Source organism: Microcebus murinus, chromosome 21, assembly GCF_040939455.1.
Source record: "Microcebus murinus isolate Inina chromosome 21, M.murinus_Inina_mat1.0, whole genome shotgun sequence".
In the NCBI taxonomy this organism is placed as follows: Eukaryota; Metazoa; Chordata; class Mammalia; order Primates; family Cheirogaleidae; genus Microcebus; species Microcebus murinus.
Window position 1 is genome coordinate 6,355,138 of NC_134124.1, and position 21,329 is coordinate 6,376,466.

At 38.1% G+C, this 21,329-nt stretch overlaps 1 protein-coding gene across 16 annotated transcripts in view; it reads right to left on the reverse strand.

The window, feature by feature from the left end:
• The window catches only part of FAM13B (family with sequence similarity 13 member B), an 80,146-nt gene that overhangs the window by 37,173 nt on the left and 21,644 nt on the right, over nucleotides 1-21,329 (reverse strand). For 10 of the 16 annotated variants that reach the window (XM_075996073.1, XM_075996068.1, XM_075996075.1 and 7 more), the window contains 3 exons: nucleotides 16,653-16,830; nucleotides 16,203-16,344; nucleotides 8,789-8,949 (listed from right to left, as the gene is read on the reverse strand). In XM_075996073.1, coding sequence (XP_075852188.1) covers nucleotides 8,789-8,949; nucleotides 16,203-16,344; nucleotides 16,653-16,830 — 481 coding nt within the window. Of the gene's footprint in view, nucleotides 1-8,788; nucleotides 8,950-12,242; nucleotides 12,339-16,202; nucleotides 16,345-16,652; nucleotides 16,831-21,329 lie in introns of all 16 variants that reach the window. The other 6 variants (XM_012748816.3, XM_012748828.3, XM_075996066.1 and 3 more) reach the window with 1 other exon arrangement.

Genomic DNA, 21,329 nt, shown 5'->3' on the forward strand with positions numbered 1-21,329 from the left:
GAGTATGAGTTTGATTTTCTTTTCTTTTCTTTTCTTTCTTTCTTTTTTGGAGACAGGGTCTTGCTCTGTTGCCTGGGCTAGAGTGTAGTGGCATCATCTGCAACTCCTGAGCTCAAGCGATCCTCCTGCCTCTACCTCCCAAACTAATGGTATTATAGGTGTGAGCCACCACACCCAGTCTGAATCTACCTTTTTTTTTTTTTTTTTTTGAGACAGAGTCTCACTCTGTTGCCAGGGCTAGAGTGCCATGGCATCAGCCTAGCTCACAGCAACCTCAAACTCCTGGGCTCAATGGATCCTTCTGCCTCAACCTTCCGAGTAGCTGGGACTCCAGGCATGCGCCACCATGCCCGGTGATTTTTTTCTATGTATTTTTAGTTGTCTAATTAATTTCTTTCTATTTTTAGTAGAGAAAGGGTCTCCGCTCTTGCTCAGGCTGGTTTCAAACTCCTGACCTTGAGCGATTGGCCTGCTTCAGCCTCCCAGAGTGCTAAGATCACAAGCGTGAGCCACCGTATCTGGCCTGAATCTACATTTTTAACAAGCACCAATGATTACATTTGAGAAACACTGGCCTAGATCTCTATCCAAAAAGAATAAAAGTTTAATAAGATTATCAGTTATCCAAAGGAACCAAAAAGACACAAAAGTTCTGATGGTCTTAAATTGGGTAGATAGGCGGTATGGTGTTTGTTTTTTTTTTTTTGCTTCCTACCCATTTCAATCGCTACTAAAATGCCAATGTATATATAAAATCAGTGATCAGCAACCTAGATTATTAGTGCAACATAAAGATTCTTTAGCCCTGAAGAACATGCTGGAACAATCAAATAAATAGCTCCTTTTAATAAGGAACCTCCCACACAGCCACAGTAAACAAATTGGATAGATTTTTGTACTTTAAGAGTCAGATAGTCAGCCACAAGGCTATACACAAAATTGATTTTACAACTTTGTTCCCTGAGCTCCTGAGCGACAAAGGACTGATTTAGTTTTCAGATTTCACAGATTTTAATTGTTAATTATTTTCAGACTTTAGTCAAATTCTGTGGATAAAAAGTCCTCAGGGGCCGGGCGCTGTGGCTCACGCCTGTAATCCTAGCTCTTGGGAGGCCGAGGCGGGCGGATTGCTCAAGGTCAGGAGTTCAAAACCAGCCTGAGCAAGAGCAAGACCCCGTCTCTACTATAAATACAAAGAAATTAATTGGCCAACTGATATATATATATAAAAAAAATTAGCCGGGCATGGTGGCGCATGCCTGTAGTCCCAGCTACCCGGGAGGCTGAGGCAGAAGGATCACTCGAGCCCAGGAGTTTGAGGTTGCTGTGAGCTAGGCTGACGCCACGGCACTCACTCTAGCCTGGGCAACAAAGGGAGACTCTGTCTCAAAAAAAAAAAAAAAAAAAAAAAAAAAAAAAAAAAGTCCTCAGGTATAAAATAGGACTCTGTCTGTAGCTAAACTGTATAGCTCTCATAAGGTTGAGTTCTAATTAAGAAAGATGTAAGACAAATAAGTACTGATACATTTCAGTTCAAATTACTTAGGTACTATAAGCAGATGACATAAAGACCACCTAAAAATGTTAAGTATGTTCATTAAACCCCCAGACAAGAAAGACTAGACTAACAGAACAAACATTAAATCACAAGAGACAAACATATTTTAAAGTTGTCAGTCAAGTATAACATTAAAGATAGCAGTCATTCCCTGACCTTTTATCCCTTCTGCTATTAACTCTATTTTTAAATGTGCCTACAATCACACATTCTTGAGAACATTAAGATCAATTTTGGGCCGGGCGCAGTGGCTCACGCCTGTAATCCTAGCACTCTGGGAGGCTGAGGTGGGCGGATTGCTTGAGGTCAGGAGTTCGAAACCAGACTGAGCAAGAGCGAGATCCCGTCTCTACTATAAATAGAAATTAATTGGCCAACTAATATATATAGAAAAAATTAGCCGGGCATGGTGGCGCATGCCTGTAGTCCCAGCTACTCGGGAGGCTGAAGCAGAAGGATTGCTTGAGCCCAGGAGTTCGAGGTTGCTGTGAGCTAGGCTGATGCCAGGGCACTCACTCTAGCCTGGGCAACAAAGCGAGACTCTGTCTCAAAAAAAAGATCAATTTTGTAACCACTTATTCCAATTACTAATTTTTTTTTTATAATTCAAATAAAATGACCATAGGGAACTACTATTATAATTTCCCAATTGCAAATATTTAATGCTACAAACCATATTTCAATAAATGTACCGCACAGCTCTGCCTCAATTTAATCTGATATGGATCACTTTACCTGTGCAACAGACTTGCAAGCCATTCTGAATATCCTGGCATCTCCCAACAAAAGTATCAAGGAAAGAGATTGCACTGTACTTCAAACACTGTAAAAGATGGTGATGGGCTTATAAAAACTGCTGAGCAATTTCAGTGCTGAGTCCTCCCAAGTATAGTAAAGCCTGCTACACTTTACAGCTTAAAGAGAAGCAGACTGCAACGTCAGGTTACTACTGATAAGGAGGTACCCCAGTCAACAGTCCACAATTTCTTTCTTAGTACTTTTCAATTTTTCAGGAGGTGAGGAAAAGAGAACAAAAAAAAAATTTTTTTTTATTTTTGAGATAGAGTCTCACTTTGTTGTCTGAGGTAGAGCGCAGTGGCATCAGCCTAGCTCACAGCAACCTCAAATTCCGGGGCTCAAGCAATCCTGCTGCTCCTCAGGGGAGCAGCAATCCCCTGCTCCCGAGTAGCTGGGACTACAGGCATGCGCCACCATGCCCGGCTAATTTTTTCTATATATTTTTAGTTGGCCAATTAATTTCTTTCTATTTATAGTAGAGATGTAGTCTCGCTCTTGCTCAGGCGGTTTTCAAACTCCTGACTTCGAGCAATCTGCCCGCCATGGCCTCCCAGAGTGCTAGGATTACAGGCATGAGCACCTTACCCAGCCAGAGGACAAAATTTTGAATCTGGCTAGAACACCTACAAAAATAGGCTTCAGCCTAACCCAACATAGGCAGAGAAACCAATCTATTTGTTTTCATTAGTCATACTACTATATCCAGAGGTCTAAAAATTATTACAAATATGAAATTGCCCAAACAAATCTAAAATAGAGTTATGATTATTCAGTTACAAGATTTCAGAAAAGCATTAATGGTTAATTTTTCAAATCTAAAAACTGGACAACTTCCAGATAAGGTGTGCCAGAACCATACCAAAATCACCATTTAAAAGCTATGGTTTAGCACTCTGAGAGGCCGAGGCGGGCGGATTGCTCGGAGGTCAGGAGTTCGAAACCAGCCTGAGCAAGAGCGAGATCAAAAAGTTTAAAAACTGCTAACTTAAACTATCACTAAATGTTTATTTCCCTTAGGTTCCTAATATATCTTCCTAGGCTACTTCTGAAGAGAAATACAAAGTGGACTACCTAATACTTCCGGTAAATGTTTACAAACTACCTCACAGAAATACTCAAGAAGATGACACATTAGTTACTAAAGGTTCAATCTCCAGTTTCATGCAATACAGCACCCACTAATCCCTTAGAACAAATTTATTAAGAGCTCCCTATATACTAGGCCTTGTGCATTCTGGGGAAATTTCTCCCCTGCTTTTCTTTCATCCAAGATAAATAAAGAATATGTTTTATACACTGAGACACTCACTATATATGTAATTTTTATCATATTAAGTTGAACATTCAAGAAAACTCCATCTTGCTTCTAACTCTCCACTTGACATTTAATACTTGACTGAGTGCCCAGTCCAGAAGAAGACAGACAATAACAAAAATAAGCATATTACATAGTCATAACTGTTATGGACAAAACTGAACAGGATAAGGGAGATTGAGAATTGGGGGATAGGCATGCAATGTTGAGAAAGTGACATTTGAGCAAAGAACTGAAAAGGGTGAGAGAACTATACACCTATCTAGGGGGACATATATCCCAACAGAACAGTCAGTGCAAAGACTTGAAGATGGAACAAGACTGGTGCATTTGAGGAATTCTGCTATGGCCAGAGGGAAATGACCAAAGGGGAGAGAGCAGCCAAAACATAATGTCAGAAAAAGTGGGGCAGTTGGGGGGGGCAGGGTGTGGGCAGATTGTGTACACAGAACATCATAGGCCATTTAAGAATTTTGCTTTCTCTTGTAAATAAAATAGGGAGACACTGAAGGGATTTAACCAAAGGAATGAAATGATCTTAGTTTTTTCTAAATGACATATAGTACTAATCATATCAACTGAACTCAGTGAAGTATTTTTATAAGAAACAGGAATAAGAAGCTTAAGTAGACTGTTTGGGATGAGAAATAATATAGTTCAAAAGATATCTTTTTTTGGAGGGTAGGTACAGAGTCTTGTTCTGTTGCCTGGTTTAGAGTGCAGTGGGACCACAGATGTGTACCACCACACCTGGCTAATTATTTTTTAAAACATTTTTTTGAGACGGTCTTGATAAGTTGCCCAGGCTAATCTCGAACTCCTGGCCTCAAGCAATCCTCCCACCTCAGCCTCCCAAACTGATAGGATTACAAGCGTGAGCCACCACACTGGTCAGGAATTAAATTCTTAACACTCACATAAATAGATCTCAACTAAAAAAGAGCAGTTACCTCAAAAACAATGACATTTAAAGGGCTATAAATACCTGAAAAGTACTATAATATTACATTAAAGATACCACCAAAAGATAAGTCATATGAACTTTTTAACCTTTATGCAATCAACCACCCAAAACTAAAATAAAAGGGAAATGTGTCCCTTTTAAGGGAAATATTAACTAAAATATCATCATCACTAAATCTAGAGGACCACAGTGGTAAGACACCTCTGTTTCTGCTGCCCAATATCCCTGCCCTGGGTAATAACCCTTTTTTCCAGGAAACTACTCTTCCCCCTCAATTCCACATGGTCCTGGTAAGCATACAAATTACAATAACCAGTTCTATGCTGGCCAGGGGAATGGACACCTAACCCAATTTAGGGCAGACCCTCTCCCCACTGCCCCACAGGAATCTATCTTGAGCAGAATGACAGACAGAAGGAAATACTTGGAACTCTCACAGCAACAGCTGCATGCTAAAGAGATTCTCCCATGACCCTGCATTACTAAATTCCACAGAGCTGTCTGCCTATGGTCTTATCTTTGCTTTTTAACTTCTGACTTTGTGACCTATCCAGTATCCTTCTTATTAATAAACTATCTTCTCCCCCACCTACTTTGCTTTAACCAGGATCTGTTTCTATACAGATTTCTTACAATTAAAGAATCCTGACAACCACTAAATCTCCAATGAATATTTTCCTTTTTTTGTTCTGTCTCCTGGGCTACAGTGTTATGGCCTTATCATAGCTCACTGCAACCTCCTGGGCTCAAGCAATCCTCCTGCCTCACCCTCTCTAGTAGCTGTGACTACAGGCATGCACCACCATACCTGTCTAATTTTTCTACGTTTTTTTAGAAATGGGGTCTCGCTATGTTGCTCAGGCTGGCCTCAAGTGATCTTCCCACCTCAGCATCCCAAAGTGCTAGGATGATAGGTATGAGCCACCACCCTCAGCTACAAATACTTCTTAAATGAATAAGTTGGAGGAAAGGAGGTTCCTCTACAAAACTAGACAAATGATCAAGGAAAAGCTATTAGAAATAGGTATTTGAAATCATATTGAACCTTGATGGTAATTAAATAAGTAAAAACACTTAATGAATTTACTCCTCTAAATCAGCACTATTCAAAAGAAATTTCTTTTGTGATAGACAATGATAGAAATGTTCTAAATCTACACTGTCTAACATGGTAGTCACTAGCCACACATAGCTACTGAGTACTTAAAATGTGGCTAGCACAACTGTGGAAGTGATCTTTAAATTTTATTTCATTTTAATTAGTTTAAGTCTTAAATTTAAATAAGACAAAAGTAGCTAGTGGCCATCTCATTGGAGGGTGCAGCTTTAAATTAACAAAATAAACACCCATTTAAATCTACTCTGTCAGGTCACCAAGAAAATACTGATAATAGCAATATAAATTGGGTCAAGTCCTTTCAGTAGTCTAGAAAAACTTAACAAAAGCCACAGGGAGAGGCCGGGCGCGGTGGCTCACGCCTGTAATCCTAGCTCTTGGGAGGCCGAGGCAGGCGGATTGCTCAAGGTCAGGAGTTCAAAACCAGCCTGAGCAAGAGCGAGACCCCGTCTCTACTATAAATAGAAAGAAATTAATTGGCCAACTGACATATATATATATAAAAAAAAAATTAGCCGGGCATGGTGGCTCAGGCCTGTAGTCCCAGCTACTCAGGAGGCTGAGGCAGAAGGATCGCTTGAGCACAGGAGTTTGAGGTTGCTGTGAGCTAGGCTGACGCCACAGCACTCACTCTAGCCTGGACAACAAAGCGAGACTCTGTCTCAAAAAAAAAAAAAAAAAAAAAAGCCACAGGGAGGTTCACTCTTTGAGCCTAATAAATTTATGCAAATGATTCAAAAAAAGGAAAAATGGGCCAAAGAACAAAGGCTTTTTTTAGTAGCAGTATAGTACTGACAAGCTCCCTGAAACCGCCCAGTCTGTCCAGAAAAGGCAATGATAGTTAGAAATACAGTTAAATATCTTAAGGTACACTTGATAAATATTGGAACATATAATTAAAATAGAGTTAAGAGGCAAACAAAAAAATAAATTAGGACATGTAAACACACAGAAAAGCACAAACAAAATGTTAAATTAGGTAACAGAGTGAATAAACATGTTAATATACCATAATAATAATCAGGTTTGAAGGAACTCTATATAATATAAAGATCAAGAGGCCCAAAGAAAAATGTAATGCTGTATTTAGCAGATTATTTAAATTACTTCATAATTTTCCTAAATGACTACATAGCTCCTCCCTTAGGTATTACTAGTTATTTTTAAATGACATTTTGCTTTTTTTTGAGACAGAGTGTCACTCTGTTGCCCAGGCTAGAGTGCCGTAGTGTCAGCCTGGCTCACAGCAACCTCAAACTCCTGGGCTCAAGTGATCCTTCTGCCTCAGCCTCCCAAGTAACTGGGACTACAGGCATATGCCACCATGCCCGGCTAATTTTGTCTATATATTTTTAGTTGGCCAACTAATTTCTTTCTATTTTTAGTAGAGACAGGGTCTCGCTCTTGCTCAGGCTGCTTTCAAACTCCTGACCTTGAGAGATCCTCCCGCCTCGGCCTCCCAGAGTGCTAAGATTACAGGTGTGAGCCACCACGCCTGGCCGACATTTTGCTTTCTGACTCAAATTATTATTTTCTCTTTTTGTGAGGGGTCGAGACATTGCATACCTGCAAGACCCACACCCCAGTGAAGCCGGGGTCGAGACATTGCACACCTGCAAGGCCCACACCCCAGTGAAGCCGGAACTAACATCCGGCTTCTGGAAACTGTTGCTTGCTTGCCATGGAAACCGTTGCTTGCTTGCTTGATTGCGCCAACTTTGCATTGTTCAGACCCCTGTATAGTGGGGCTGCCAGCCAATCAATCATGTTAAAGGTCAATGCATGATCCACGCGTAATCAGCCACTGCATAGCGTATGCACCATAGGGATAAAAGGCACGCTGCAACCCCAGTCGGGGTCCTTGCCTGTAAGAGTGACCACTGCGTTGGTGCTCTGGGGCTTGGACCCTGGCTAGCCAGAAAATAAACCTCCTCTTGTGTAATTACATCCTCGATGTCTCTGCTTTTCTGTCCGGTGGGGCTGTGGAAGGTCGGTCCCTAACATTTTTAACCATTCCACTGAACATCAATTTAATGAAAAAAATCTAGTAAACTAAATATACAGCTGTATCCCTCTAATTAGAAAAGGTTACGGCCGGGCACGGTGGCTCACACCTGTAATCCTATCACTCTGGGAGGCTGAGGCAGGCAGATTCCTCAAGGTCAGGAGTTCGAAACCAGCCTGAGGAAGAGCAAGACCCGGTCTCTACTATAAATAGAAAGAAATTAATTGGCCAACTAAATATATATAGAAAAAAATTAGCTGGGCATGGTGGCGCATGCCTGTAGTCCCAGCTACTACAGAGTCTGAGGCAGGAGGATTGCTTGAGCCCAGGAGTTTGAGGTTGCTGTGAGTTAGGGTGATGCCACAGCACTCACTCTAGCAAGGGCAACAAAGCAAGACTCTGTCTCAAAAAAAAAAAAAAAAAAAAGGAAAAGGTTAGTAAACCATGAAGCTTTACAGAGAACTGGCACAGAATTTACCAAACCTAAAGCTACATATGGGGTGCGTTCTTGAATTCTCTAAGCTTCCCAGATAGTGTGTCCCAGCTATGTGTTGGGATAGTGCCTTCAGCTTACACTTACCAAATTTACCCAGTATGCCATATAAATATTGTCATTTTATACATGAAAAATATTGGAAAACACCATCTTACAGATCACAGAATTCTATTCTCAAAGCCTATTTCAACCTACTTGCAACCTGGAAGATGGATATATAACTCAATTCAGCTACTGAATCCTTCTCTAACAATCCTACTTCCAAACATTCTGAAATTTTACCCAGTGTAACTAACAATACAAAAAAAATAAACTTTAAGAAATATTTGTAAGAGGTTATATTTTCAAAGAAAGACATAAACATAACTAAAAATTCCTTAGCAAAACAAATCTTTAAAATTTTCTTCTTGCTCTTTTTCATACACAAATGCCAATCTTTCACATGCAGTTACAATTTGTGTTGTTTAGTGCCTGAGTGAGTCTACATTTAGAATAAAATGCTCAAAAGCTAGAGTTCATTCAACTGAAGTATTACCTTGTTGATGCTGTAACACTATTTGATTCCAGGATATTTTCTGTCATCCTTAATTTTACCACCTCTGGTGTGTCATTTGACTTTTCTGCACCCTCTTCTGGAAGTTCTTCTATATGTTCCAGCTTTTCATCTTCCTCTTCTTCCTCAGAAAGTTCATTAACCTATATAAAAGAAAGGAAATTCAGAATTAAAATGTAATGAAACCGTTAATTAACAAATCTAAGACATACTATTCTAGGAAAACTTCAAATACAAACAACTCATTTTTTTATTTACTCATTTCTTAGGACCAGTCTCTCTTATGAAGTAACTGACAACTTCTTCGTATTAAAATAAAATTGCAGGCCGGGTGTGGTGGCTCACATCTGTAATCCTAGCACTCTAGGAGGCCGAGGCGAGCGGATCATTTGAGCTCAGGAGTTCGAGACCAGCCTGAGTAAGAGCTAGACTCCATCTCTACTAAAAAAATAGAAAAGGCCGGGCGCGGTGGCTCACGCCTGTAATCCTAGCACTCTGGGAGGCCGAGGCGGGCGGATTGCTCGAGGTCAGGAGTTCGAAACCACCCTGAGCAAGAGCGAGACCCCGTCTCTACTATAAATAGAAAGAAATTAATTGGACAACTAACATATATAGAAAAAATTAGCCGTGCATGATGGCACATGCCTGTAGTCCCAGCTACTACGGAGGCTGAGGCAGAAGGACTGCTTGAGCCCAGGAGTTTGAGGTTGCTGTGAGCTAGGCTGACGCCATGACATTCACTCTAGAATGGGCAACAGAGTGAGACTCGTCTCAAAAAAATAAAAATAAAAAATAAAATAAAATTGCAAACCAGACAAACATAACATTTATTATCTTTTAATTTCTTTTTTTAGAGACAGGGGTATTGCTCTGTCACCCAGGCTGGAGAACAGTGGTGCGATCATAGCTCACTGCAGCCTCAAACAGCTGGGCTCAAGAGATCTTCCTGTCTCAGCCTCCTGAGTAACTGGGACTACAGATGTGTGCCACCACACCCAGCTAAACATAAAGTTTCAAGCAGGAAGTAATATTACAAAATTAATACATCACTAGGAATATGAGTAAGATCACAAGCCATGAAAAAGCATGCATAGTTGGCTGGGCGCGGTGGCTCAGGCCTGTAATCCTAGCACTCTGGGAGGCCGAGGCGGGAGGATCAGTCAAGGTCAGGAATGGAGTGTGAGACCAGCCTGAGCAAGAGCGAGACCCTGTCTCTACTAAAAAATAGAAAGAAATTAATTGGCCAATTAAGAATATATAGAAAAAATTAGCCAGGGATGGTGGTGCACGCCTGTAGTCCCAGCTACTCGGGAGGCTAAAGCAGTAGGATTGCTTGAGTCCAGGAGTCTGAGGTTGCTGTGAGCTAGGCTGACACCACGGCACTCTAGCCCAGGCAACCCAGTGAGACTCTGTCCCAAAAAAAACACAACTTCATTTTCTAACCAGTTTTATAAATTTAATAGTTACAAAAGAATTCTATTGATCTCTCCAATTTTCAGATGCATTAAACAAGTCATTTTAATATAAAGTGTGAAAAAAGAAGGGCACCAAAATTTTTTTTAAGGTATTAGCTACATTTTAGAAAATGTCAGCTAACTTGTAAATGACTCAGATTGAATTTTTCATGAAGAGATGGGACCCTGCAACAAGGAAGAACTCATATTTTGACCATTAAGCACAACTCAAGGTTATAATTATCTTTCTGGCAGGAGCTATAAAATGTCCTCCATTATCAAACTGGCTATGTAAGCAATCACTCTAATAAAAAGACACTGAAATACTAGAGAAGGAAAATCATCAAAATATTTTCGAATGACAATTTTTTTAAGTTATCCCAAAGAAGAAACTACCTATATAGGTCTTAATATCTTTCATAAATTAATACTAGTCATGAAAAACTCCAAGCAGTAAAAGTAAAATTTTTGCCCATTCCATCCAAATGCAGTAAGAAATACCAAGAATAAATTTGTTTACAACTACATGTAACAGTCAGAAAGTAAAACTACAACCAAAAGAAAGGTAATTACACTGTGATATTCTATCACACTCCTAATCAACAAGTACTACTCTGTACGTGTTGTAAAATATAATACGGTAGTTAAAAGCCAGGCTTTAGGGGCATAAAGATCTATATTTACATATCCCTACTTCCCCCTAACTATCTTTGGCAGCTTACTTAACTTCTCCAAGTCTTATGTACAAAATGGAGATGCTATATACTACCCACCTAACAGAGCTGGTTGAAAGGACTAATTAACATATATAAAAATCTTCAGCAGTATCTACATATAATAAACAATAATAGCTATCACTGGAATTATCTTATTTCTATATAGCACAGATCCTAGTTTTACATGTAGCATCATTTTTTGTAGTAAGTGAAGAAAGTGTCTACCGTCCAAACTACCTAAAGCAGGAGCTCTCAATCATAGGTGTATCAAGGTCGCTAGTCAGATGGGTCAGTAAAAAGCCGTTAATAACCCCAATCTTCGAACCATTTACTTTCTAAAGTATCATGTAGCAGATTATATTTGTTATTCTTGTAAATGCCATCCCTCACCTATCCCAGATCATGTGTAATGATTAAAAAGACTGAAAATCACTGGCTTAAGTAGTTATTAACTAGAGGTAAGATTTAAACACAAAGGTGAAAACGTCAAACGATAGATCACTTTTTAAAGTGACTCAAAGGGAAAATTATCCTCCTTCCCCATCTATGTATTTAATAATTAGTGAAAGCCAAGAGAATATGCTTAATCAAGATCCACTAGTAAGCAAAACAAGAAAAACACTGGCAAAAAAATAATAATAACCTATTTTAAGAAGTATAAAATGGGAATTACCATGGTTGATTAATAAAAGCTTTAGCACAACAGCAAAATATCAAATAAATTTTAATGGCTCTTTTAGAAACAGAATAGATGAACACTTACTCAGTCCACACCTTTTTGTTACAGAGGTACTATTTTAATATATGTTACATCATACTTATAAAATCACTTTGTGACAATAGTCAATAGCTTTTACGAACTATGAAAACCTTATACCCAATTATATTGAGTATATTATATTCAATAAGCTTTAAGGAAATTGACATTCTCTAGTATTTTCCCCAATAATCATCAACTAAGAAATGACATGAACAATTGTTTGTGGTTTTTTCTTCTCCTCCCTCCCAACTCCCAGACCTCCCAACATATTATAACTTCCTGCACTAATAACTGACTCAACTATTTTGAACAAGAGTAACCATTAAAGACTTAGATTAAAATTTCTCTCACTCTACACTAATCTTCAAAAGTTCTTCTTGATCCTCTTCTTGCCAACCTGATCTTCTGCTTATCAACACTCTATTCTGATCATAAGTTATTTTGAGCTTGCTCTATATATGCAGCTGCCTCAACTCCACTTATGGAAAACCCTCATCCATACTTACATCTCTTCTTTCTTTGACTGCTGTAAATCCCTTCTCTAGGGCCTCGTGAAATGCCTGCTTTCCAGACTCCAGCTTGTGGAGAACGCTGCTACCTGCCTTCTCAAATGTATAAAGAAACATAATTATCACTTCCATCTTCAAACCACCCTACTAAATTCTCATTCATTTAAGGATCCCATACAAAGTCCACTTGATTCTGGGTCATCTTTCAAATACTACCTATTCATCATCTCCAGCCATCTATCTCTCATACTACTAATAACAATATCTAACTACTTTGTGAAGGTTCTAAGAGCAAAATACTTGGATTAATGAAATGAAATTCCCAAAGAAGAAATGATGAATAAAACTTTACTTCTTTCAAATATCAAAATCAGGAGATAAATCAAAGCACTGCCAAGACAGGACAACTTTGCACACACCTTTAAATATATGAATAAGAAATGAAAAATATTTAAGTTAGGCCAACTTAAGAACACAACCATATTGTGCTGAGTTTGAGGATATTTACTTTCACTCAAATACCTTATCAATTCTGCATCACAAATCAAACTGAAGTCAACAAATCAAACTGAAGTCTGCTTTAAGAAAAACAAATTTCATAAATCAGCACTTTAACTTGTAACTCACACATAATCCAGAAATAAAATAAAAATAGATAAGAAAATAGATTCAGATAATTAGCAACATGAGTCAAGATAATTAAATATACATCGCTGTCTCAGGACCCACTGCACTACCTCATTTACTATGCACAGTTCAATATGCTAACACCCTCTTTTCTATCCATAGGCAGATATGAAGAATTCAACATTATCTCCTGGTGTCTCTTATTGTCATTCTATTTAACGTAAAGCACAACATATTTTAAGCCAATTTTTCTAAGGCTTAAAAGCATACAAAAATACCAATGCAATTCATGTAAGATATAAATATACGCAAAAAGCAACTATAGGATAATGGAAATATTAGAGAATTATACCACAAAAAAACAATATGAAGTCTGACCAGCAGACTGTAGAGGAGTCAAGATATACAAACATTGGTGGGCATCATCAGTGCTGACAAGTCAAATCATCTTAGAAATATAAAAAATAAATGACATAAAAATATGTCAATAGTAAACATATGTATACTATTTCACTTTGGACAGCCATTAGTTTTTTTAAAAAATGTAAATTATTGAACTAAAACATAATTTAAGGAAAAGAAAGTTGACATACACAATTCCCCAATAAATGACTTTTTTTTGAGACAGTTGAGGTTTTTTTGAACATTGCTCTGTCACTCCGACAAGAGTGCAGTGACGGGATCATAGCTCACTGCAAGCTCAAACTCCTGGGCTCAGATGATCATCTTCTCTCAGTCTCCTGAGTCGCTGGAATTACAGGTGTATGCCACCAAGTCTGGCTAATTTTTCTATTTTTCATAGGGATGGGGTCTCCCTCTTGCTAAGGCCGGTTTTGAACTCCTGACCTCAAATGATCCTCCCGTCTCAACCTCCCAAAGTGCTAGGATTACAGGTGTGAGCCCTCCTGCCCAGCCAGATGATATTTCTTACAGGCATCAAAAGACATTAAAGGTTTAAGGCATTTCTATAGACTTGTCCTTTTCTTGTCATTTCCTTTCAGGCAAGAATAATTTTGAAGAGATGTATCAGTTCATTATTTTAACCAAACTTTTACGTTAGGAACTATATATAACTAGAACTCTTCCCAAAAATATGCCAAAAGTTCCACACACCACTGATTTAGGCTACAAATTATACCCATTTGATTTACTTCATACATACAACATACACACACGTGCACACACATGGATTTCATCCTCAGTTGATACATTAGAAGCTACAATCTGGCATCTGCCACTATTTTTTTAAAGTTCCTAACTTTGGGACAGGGACAGGGAAAGGGAGACAGAGAAGGAGAGAGAGAGGGAGGATGGGAAGAGGAGGAGATAGAAAGAAAGGAAAAAAAGGGAAAATCAGACAAAGATAAAGTATTACCTATAAAAATTCAAAAAAGTATACAAACTTTTATTTTTTATATTAAAAAATTTATTTTCTTCCTTTCTTAGTTTTTTTTTATTTTTTTAAATTTTCATTTCTCCTCTTCTTAGGTTTCTGTATAGAAACTCTTTTAAATAAAAGTTAGACTACCAAGAAAATAAAACCTCTAATTTACATAATCAGATACAAGAACTATCAATTAATGTAAAGCTATATGATAAACTACCTCTCAAGTGATAATGCTTTATAATCTCACAGTAAATGAATGGAAGCAATCCAAATGTTCGGTAATGAACAGTGTGACCATATAATTTATCATCTAAATCTGGATATATGTGAGTGACAGGGAAGCTACTAAATATTATACCAAAAGCAGAAATAAACCAAGACATTCCTGAGAAAACTGGAATGTACTATCACCTTTTTAAGTGGGGACTGATACTATTAAATATAACTCAAATACATTACAAGATTCTATCCATACAATAGGGAATTACAAAGATGTAAACACAAAGAATGTCCTCTCTATATTCTTAAAAAAAGATCTCCAAGATACACTGTTAACTGATGATATAAAACAAGGGGTAGAACCATGTGTATGGTATGCTTTCTTGTTTAAAAAAAAAGAAAAAATATTTACGAGTATTTATATTTTAAAAAACTCTGTAAAAACACATAAGACCAACGGGGCGAGGAAAGGGGAACAGGTAAAGCGTATGGGTGAGACCAAGACATTTTACAGTGTATTATACTTTACTATTTTAAGCAGGTAAATTATTACTACTATTATTATTCTTTTTAACAAAAGGAGCAGCCCCAATTCACACTTAAAATACAAACAACTTCATAGGTTTTAACTTAATAAAAGTTTGGTGGCAAACTTTCCATTTCTTAAGGACATAAGAAAAGCCTCCACATAGACCTAAATCACAATTTTTTTTTTTTTTTTTTTTTTTTTTTTGAGACAGAGTCTCGCTTTGTTGCCCAGGCTAGTGTGAGTGCCGTGGCGTCAGCCTAGCTCACAGCAACCTCAGACTCCTGGGCTCAAGCGATCCTTCTGCCTCAGCCTCCCGGGTAGCTGGGACTACAGGCATGCGCCACCATGCCCGGCTAATTTTTTATATATATATCAGTTGGCCAATTAATTTCTTTCTATTTATAGTAGAGACGGGGTCTCGCTCTTGCTCAGGCTGGTTTCGAACTCCTGACCTTGAGCAATCCGCCTGCCTCGGCCTCCCAAGAGCTAGAAAATCACAAATTTTAAGCTTGGGTAGTCTAGGCTAATGTGGCTTTATAATAAATTGTAATTACTTAGCTTCAGTATTCCCATTTCATAAAGGATAAAGTAACTAGGAACTTTGTACAATCTCAACCATCAAGGCATAGCAGTAACAACAAAAGATATATAATGTAACCTCAGAAATAGATTTAAATATTTCAGAGTCATCGGAATTAAAAAATTATCTGCCACCTAAACTATTAGTCCAGATGCTTCCCATTGATGACAATGATTGTACTACTACATTAACTTGCTATTTCAGTCAAGAAAAACTTTCAATTTTTCAGTTTGTACTGAATCTTTTCCTCCACCTTAAATTTCTCACCTTTGCCTACATTTCTCCATGCTAGCAGTTTCTTTGTAAAAATAAAAAAACTGCACTATTTTTAAAAATAAACAGTGTTTAAGTTAAAAACAAAAAATCTCTACCATATACTCTGATTTCAATGCCTTCTCTTCATTACCCAAATTATTGAGGACAGGAAGTTGTTAAAAAAAAGAATCACATCCATATACTACCTCAATGTCATCTATTGATTACATATAATAACCAAAAGTATTACTTTCAATTAAGTACTTAAATTCCACACAAGTTTTTGTCAAGCCTTGTAGAGCATATTATTCTTAAAAAAAAAATCCTCCCTTCCAAACAGAATATTTAAAATATTCTCACCTGCTCAGTAATTGAACTCAAATCATTAGATGAAAAATCTTCCTCTTCATTCTCAAAAAATTCATAGTAGTTTTCCAGAAGTCCAGCCATTATCCTGCTCACTATTTCTTGCTCTTTCATATCTTCCACATCTGTGTAAATGCTAATAAAAGTCCAAAATAAATTGAGAGTTCTTAAAACCAATCACAGGTGAAGTTACAAGACAACCAATGAGTCACTTTATGAACCTGAGCAATTATGCCATCATTCTGTGCCTCCGTTTTCCCATCTGTAAAACTTACCTAATTTGTACCCTGTTCACAAAAATGCTGTGAGGGTTTATCACATCTACTATTATAAAGATGGTTCATCAAACAACCTATGATCCCTGGGAGATAATATAATGATTCTATCTCACAAATCCAATTTTCAATTTTTTAAATTTAACCAAAAGTTTTTGAAACAACTTACTGAAAGACATCTGGACCAAAGACGGCAGCCAAAGAATTTGCAGACCAAATTTCTTCATGATGTGATGCTACATTGGCTAAAAATCTACACAGAAACTTTAACAAACTGTAATTAACAGGTGGAAGCTGTTGCAAGAGGAACCTCAACTTTCTTCCAAATTCATCTTCGTTATTATAATCTATAAAAGATAATGACAGGGTTTTTTTAATAAAGTAAAAAGCAAAGCTCAGATATTTTGCCAGGTTCACATTACTCCACCCACATCACCCTTTTACTATAACAATTCAAAACCTCTTCACTTCCTTTACTGAAAGCCAAATGCCTTAGGGCTTTGCATTTCACTTATTAAATGGAGAAGAGTTGGGGGGACGGTAGAAAAAAGGAACTCAACCCCTCAATTGCTGGAGGATGTTTTCCTCATCTAATACTCATTGGCCCAAGTTCTCTCTTTTTAATTCTCACCTTACTGTCTCTCTTGCATGACTGTACCTGTGTTTCTAAACTAGCGCCAACTATAAGAAGTCAAAATGCACTGGCCATGCCAATCAATATGAACCACTAGAGGGCAGAGATACAATTTGAGGAGCTAATATTTTCAGTGATAACCTGGATGAATAGGAAATAAAGGGAAAGAACAGGGTGACAGAGTGACTTTCTTCTTTCCCAGACACCCTGAAAGGAACAATTACCTTCAACAATATCAGTATAATTAAATTAAAAGGTCTTCCATTTCTTATTTGTTTTCTTCTATAAACTGATGTCGGATTCTGTTTTTCAAGTGAAATTTTTTTTTTTTTTTTGAGACAGAGTCTCACTCTGTTGCCCAGGCTAGAGTGAGTGCCGTGGCGTCAGCCTAGCTCACAGCAACCTCAAACTCCTGGGCTCAAGCAATCCTCCTGCCTCAGCCTCCCGAGTAGCTGGGACTACAGGGCATGTGCCACCATGCCCAGCTAATTTTTTCTATATATATTAGTTGGCCAATTAATTTCGTTCTATTTATAATAGAGACGGGATCTCGCTCTTGCTCAGGTTGGTCTCGAACTCCGGAGTTCAAACGATCCGCCTGCCTTGGCCTCCCAGAGAGCTAGGATTACAGGCGTGAGCCACCGCGCCCGGCCTGAAGTGAACTTTATGACAGAAGCTAGGCCTTGTGTTTATCAAGTTAATGAGTTTTCATTAACAGAAACTAGGCCTGTATTAATCCCACTGATTGGTGAGGCCCCCAATTAAGGTAAGATAGCTGCTCAGAGGTACTCTCAAAATGAAGTCATTGGCCGGGCGCGGTGGCTCACGCCTGTAATCCTAGCTCTTGGGAGGCCGAGGCGGGCGGATTGCTCAAGGTCAGGAGTTCAAAACCAGCCTGAGCAAGAGCAAGACCCCGTCTCTACTATAAATACAAAGAAATTAATTGGCCAACTGATATATATATAAAAAATTAGCCGGGCATGGTGGCGCATGCCTGTAGTCCCAGCTACTCAGGAGGCTGAGGCAGAAGGATCGCTCGAGCCCAGGAGTTTGAGGTTGCTGTGAGCTAGGCTGACGCCACGGCACTCACTCTAGCCTGGGCAACAAAGCGAGACTCTGTCTCAAAAAAAAAAAAAAAAAAAAAAAAAAATAGGCCGGGCGCTGTGGCTCACGCCTGTAATCCTAGCTCTTGGGAGGCCGAGGCGGGCGGATTGCTCAAGGTCAGGAGTTCAAAACCAGCCTGAGCAAGAGCGAGACCCCGTCTCTACTATAAATACAAAGAAATTAATTGGCCAACTGATATATATATAAAAAAAATTAGCTGGGCATGGTGGCGCATGCCTGTAGTCCCAGCTACTCGGGAGGCTGAGGCAGGAGGATTGCTTGAGCCCAGGAGTTTGAGGTTGCTGTGAGCTAGGCTGACGCCACAGCACTCACTCTAGCCTGGGCAACAAAGCGAGACTCTGTCTCAAAAAAAAAAAAAAAAAAAAAAAAAAATGAAGTCATTTATTGCTTTAATAGTGAAAATCAACCCAATTACATTTCACTTTGTATTTTTCTGCAAGCTCTTAAAATTAATTTACTGAAAATTTCTTGGTAAAAGGTTATATTCATGATATTGGCCATCTCTGCAAAATAACACTAGTCTAAAAAGTTTATCAAAAAGGCTATAGTCATGAGTTTTGCTTAAAATTTAAAATGCAACCCATAACTACTCTTCTATACTTTGTAATATTACCAACTGTCCACCCGAATGACCTAATACTTTGATTTTGTAATTGTGTGGAACAGTCCCTGGATTGAATTTTTTTAAATCAATGTGACTATAACTGATGGAAAATTTTAATCACCTAAGCATTCAGCAGAAAAGGATTATTTTAGAAAATCATGTATATAAACTTAAAAAAATACAATTAAATATTATCAATATGATGACTATACCAACATTGAGAAATTCTACCTAATATCCTCTCCAGCTTTGTAAGCATTTTATCATCTAAGATACCCCATATATCTATTTTATTATCTATTTCTCCATCTCCCCTTATCTCCTTTGAAATTTAGCCTATGAGGGAAGAGATTTTTATTTAGTTCAGTCAGTGCAACATTTCCAACATCTAGAACAAGGCCTAGCATATTGCAGATCTGTTCAATAAACATTAGTTGAATTAGCTGAATGAATACACAGTAACTGAAAAAAAGATGCTGGATTACTAACCCATTTGACTTGATGAGATGGGTAAGCCTGTGGGCAGTACTATTTTTATTTGAAATACTGTACACATGGCTATACTTTTGTTTGGGTACATTTCTACTACGTATTCATACATAGCAGGTTGCTTCTGAAGTGTTCAAATAATGCAGAGAAGCATTTCAAAAATATACATATATATAATACACAGTTGCTTAAATTTCCTTTCTTTTGAGCCTACTTCCTAGTTAAATCACATGCAGGGAAAATAACGTATATATCAAAGAAATTTTCCCTAACAATTCTTTCAAGTGCTATAACATTTTTTGGAAATGTTACAATAAATCCACAAAACTGCAAACTGTGTTTTCTATCAAAATACAATGTACAAATAGTTGGACTAATCATTATGGTCTAAACCAATAGTTGTCAACAATTGAAAATGAATGGTTGTCATGACTTTGGGAAAAGGAGCACCACTTGATAGAGGCTAGGGAATGCTGCTAAACGTCTGAAAATGCACAGGACAGCCTATAACAAAGAATTATCCAGCCCAAAATATCAACAGTGCCAAGGTTGTAGAACTCCAGTCTAAAAAGGTTTAACTGCACCAGTGAATGCCACATTGCTACCACATAAGAATGAAACGACGTTTTAAAAATACAAACTCAAGGCTAGGCGCTGTGGCTCACGCTTATAATCCCAGCACTTTGGGAGGCTGGAGGATCACTTGAGGACAGGAGTTCAAGATAAGCCTGAGCAACATAATGAGACCCTGTTGCTACAAAAAATAAAAAAAATTAACCGGGTGTGGTGGCCACAGCTACTTGGAAAACTAAGGCAGAAGTTTGTGTGAGGTATGATGATGCCACTGCACTCTAGCTCAGGTGACAGAGTGGAGCTCTTTAAAACAAATTCATTTTTAAACCCATAAGTTAAAACGAAACTGCAACAATGCTTCTTCCATGATCTTAAAAGCAGTAACTTTCTCATGTATTTGTGAACATGAAGTGAAATACTAACATACTATTTATCTACAGTAAATGGTGAGAGGAACCTTTGTTCAGAGATGTAAACACCTTCCCAAAAGAATGACTAAAGGACAAATACACAAAATATTATAAAACAGATATTACAACAGAAATATAAATATCACCTCAAGTACCACCACACCTATCTGCACAACTATTAAAGAAATGGGGTGGCCAGGCGTGGTGGCTCACACCTGTAATCCTAGCACTCTGGGAGGCCGAGGCAGGCAGACTGCTCAAGGTCAGGAGTTCGAAACCAGCCTGAGCAAGAGTGAGACTCCGTCTCTACTAAAAATAAAAAGAAATTAATTGACCTACTAAAAATAAATATACAAAAAAAAAATTAGCCAGGCATGGTGATGCACGCCTGTAGTCCCAGCTACTCGGGAGGCTGAGGCAGTAGGATCGCTTGAGCCCAGGAGATTGAGGTTGCTGTGAGCTAGACTGATGCCACGGCACTCACTCTAGCCTGGGCAACAAAGCGAGACTCTGTCTCAAAAAAAAAAAAAAAAAAAAAAAAACTCATTCCAATTATTAATTTATAAATTTTCATTCAAGACTGAAAGGTTATCTAATTCCTGCAACCTTAAATATCTGTCTGCAATCCAGCTAATACAGTGAACAGGGAAACTAACCACTATAAAAACAAAAAGACAGCCATTAAAAAGGCTCCAAAAACTCTTAACATATCAATTTCAATACATATTTAATGGATGCAAAATGCTTATTAGGTGACTCAATATAAACATTTGCAAAAAAATCCTATACGAAAAGGAAGAAATGGCCAGGCGTTTTGACTGGTGTCTTAGATCCAAAAAAAAAAAAAAAAAAAAAAAAAAAAAAAAAAAAGAAATGGCCAGGCGCGGTGGCTCATGCCTGTAGTCCTAGCTTTCTGGGAGGCCGAGGAGGGCAGAACTGTAGCTCGTGTCACAGTGAGACCCCGTTTCTATCTCTAAAAAAAACAAAAAAGAAAAAGAAAGAAAGAAAGAA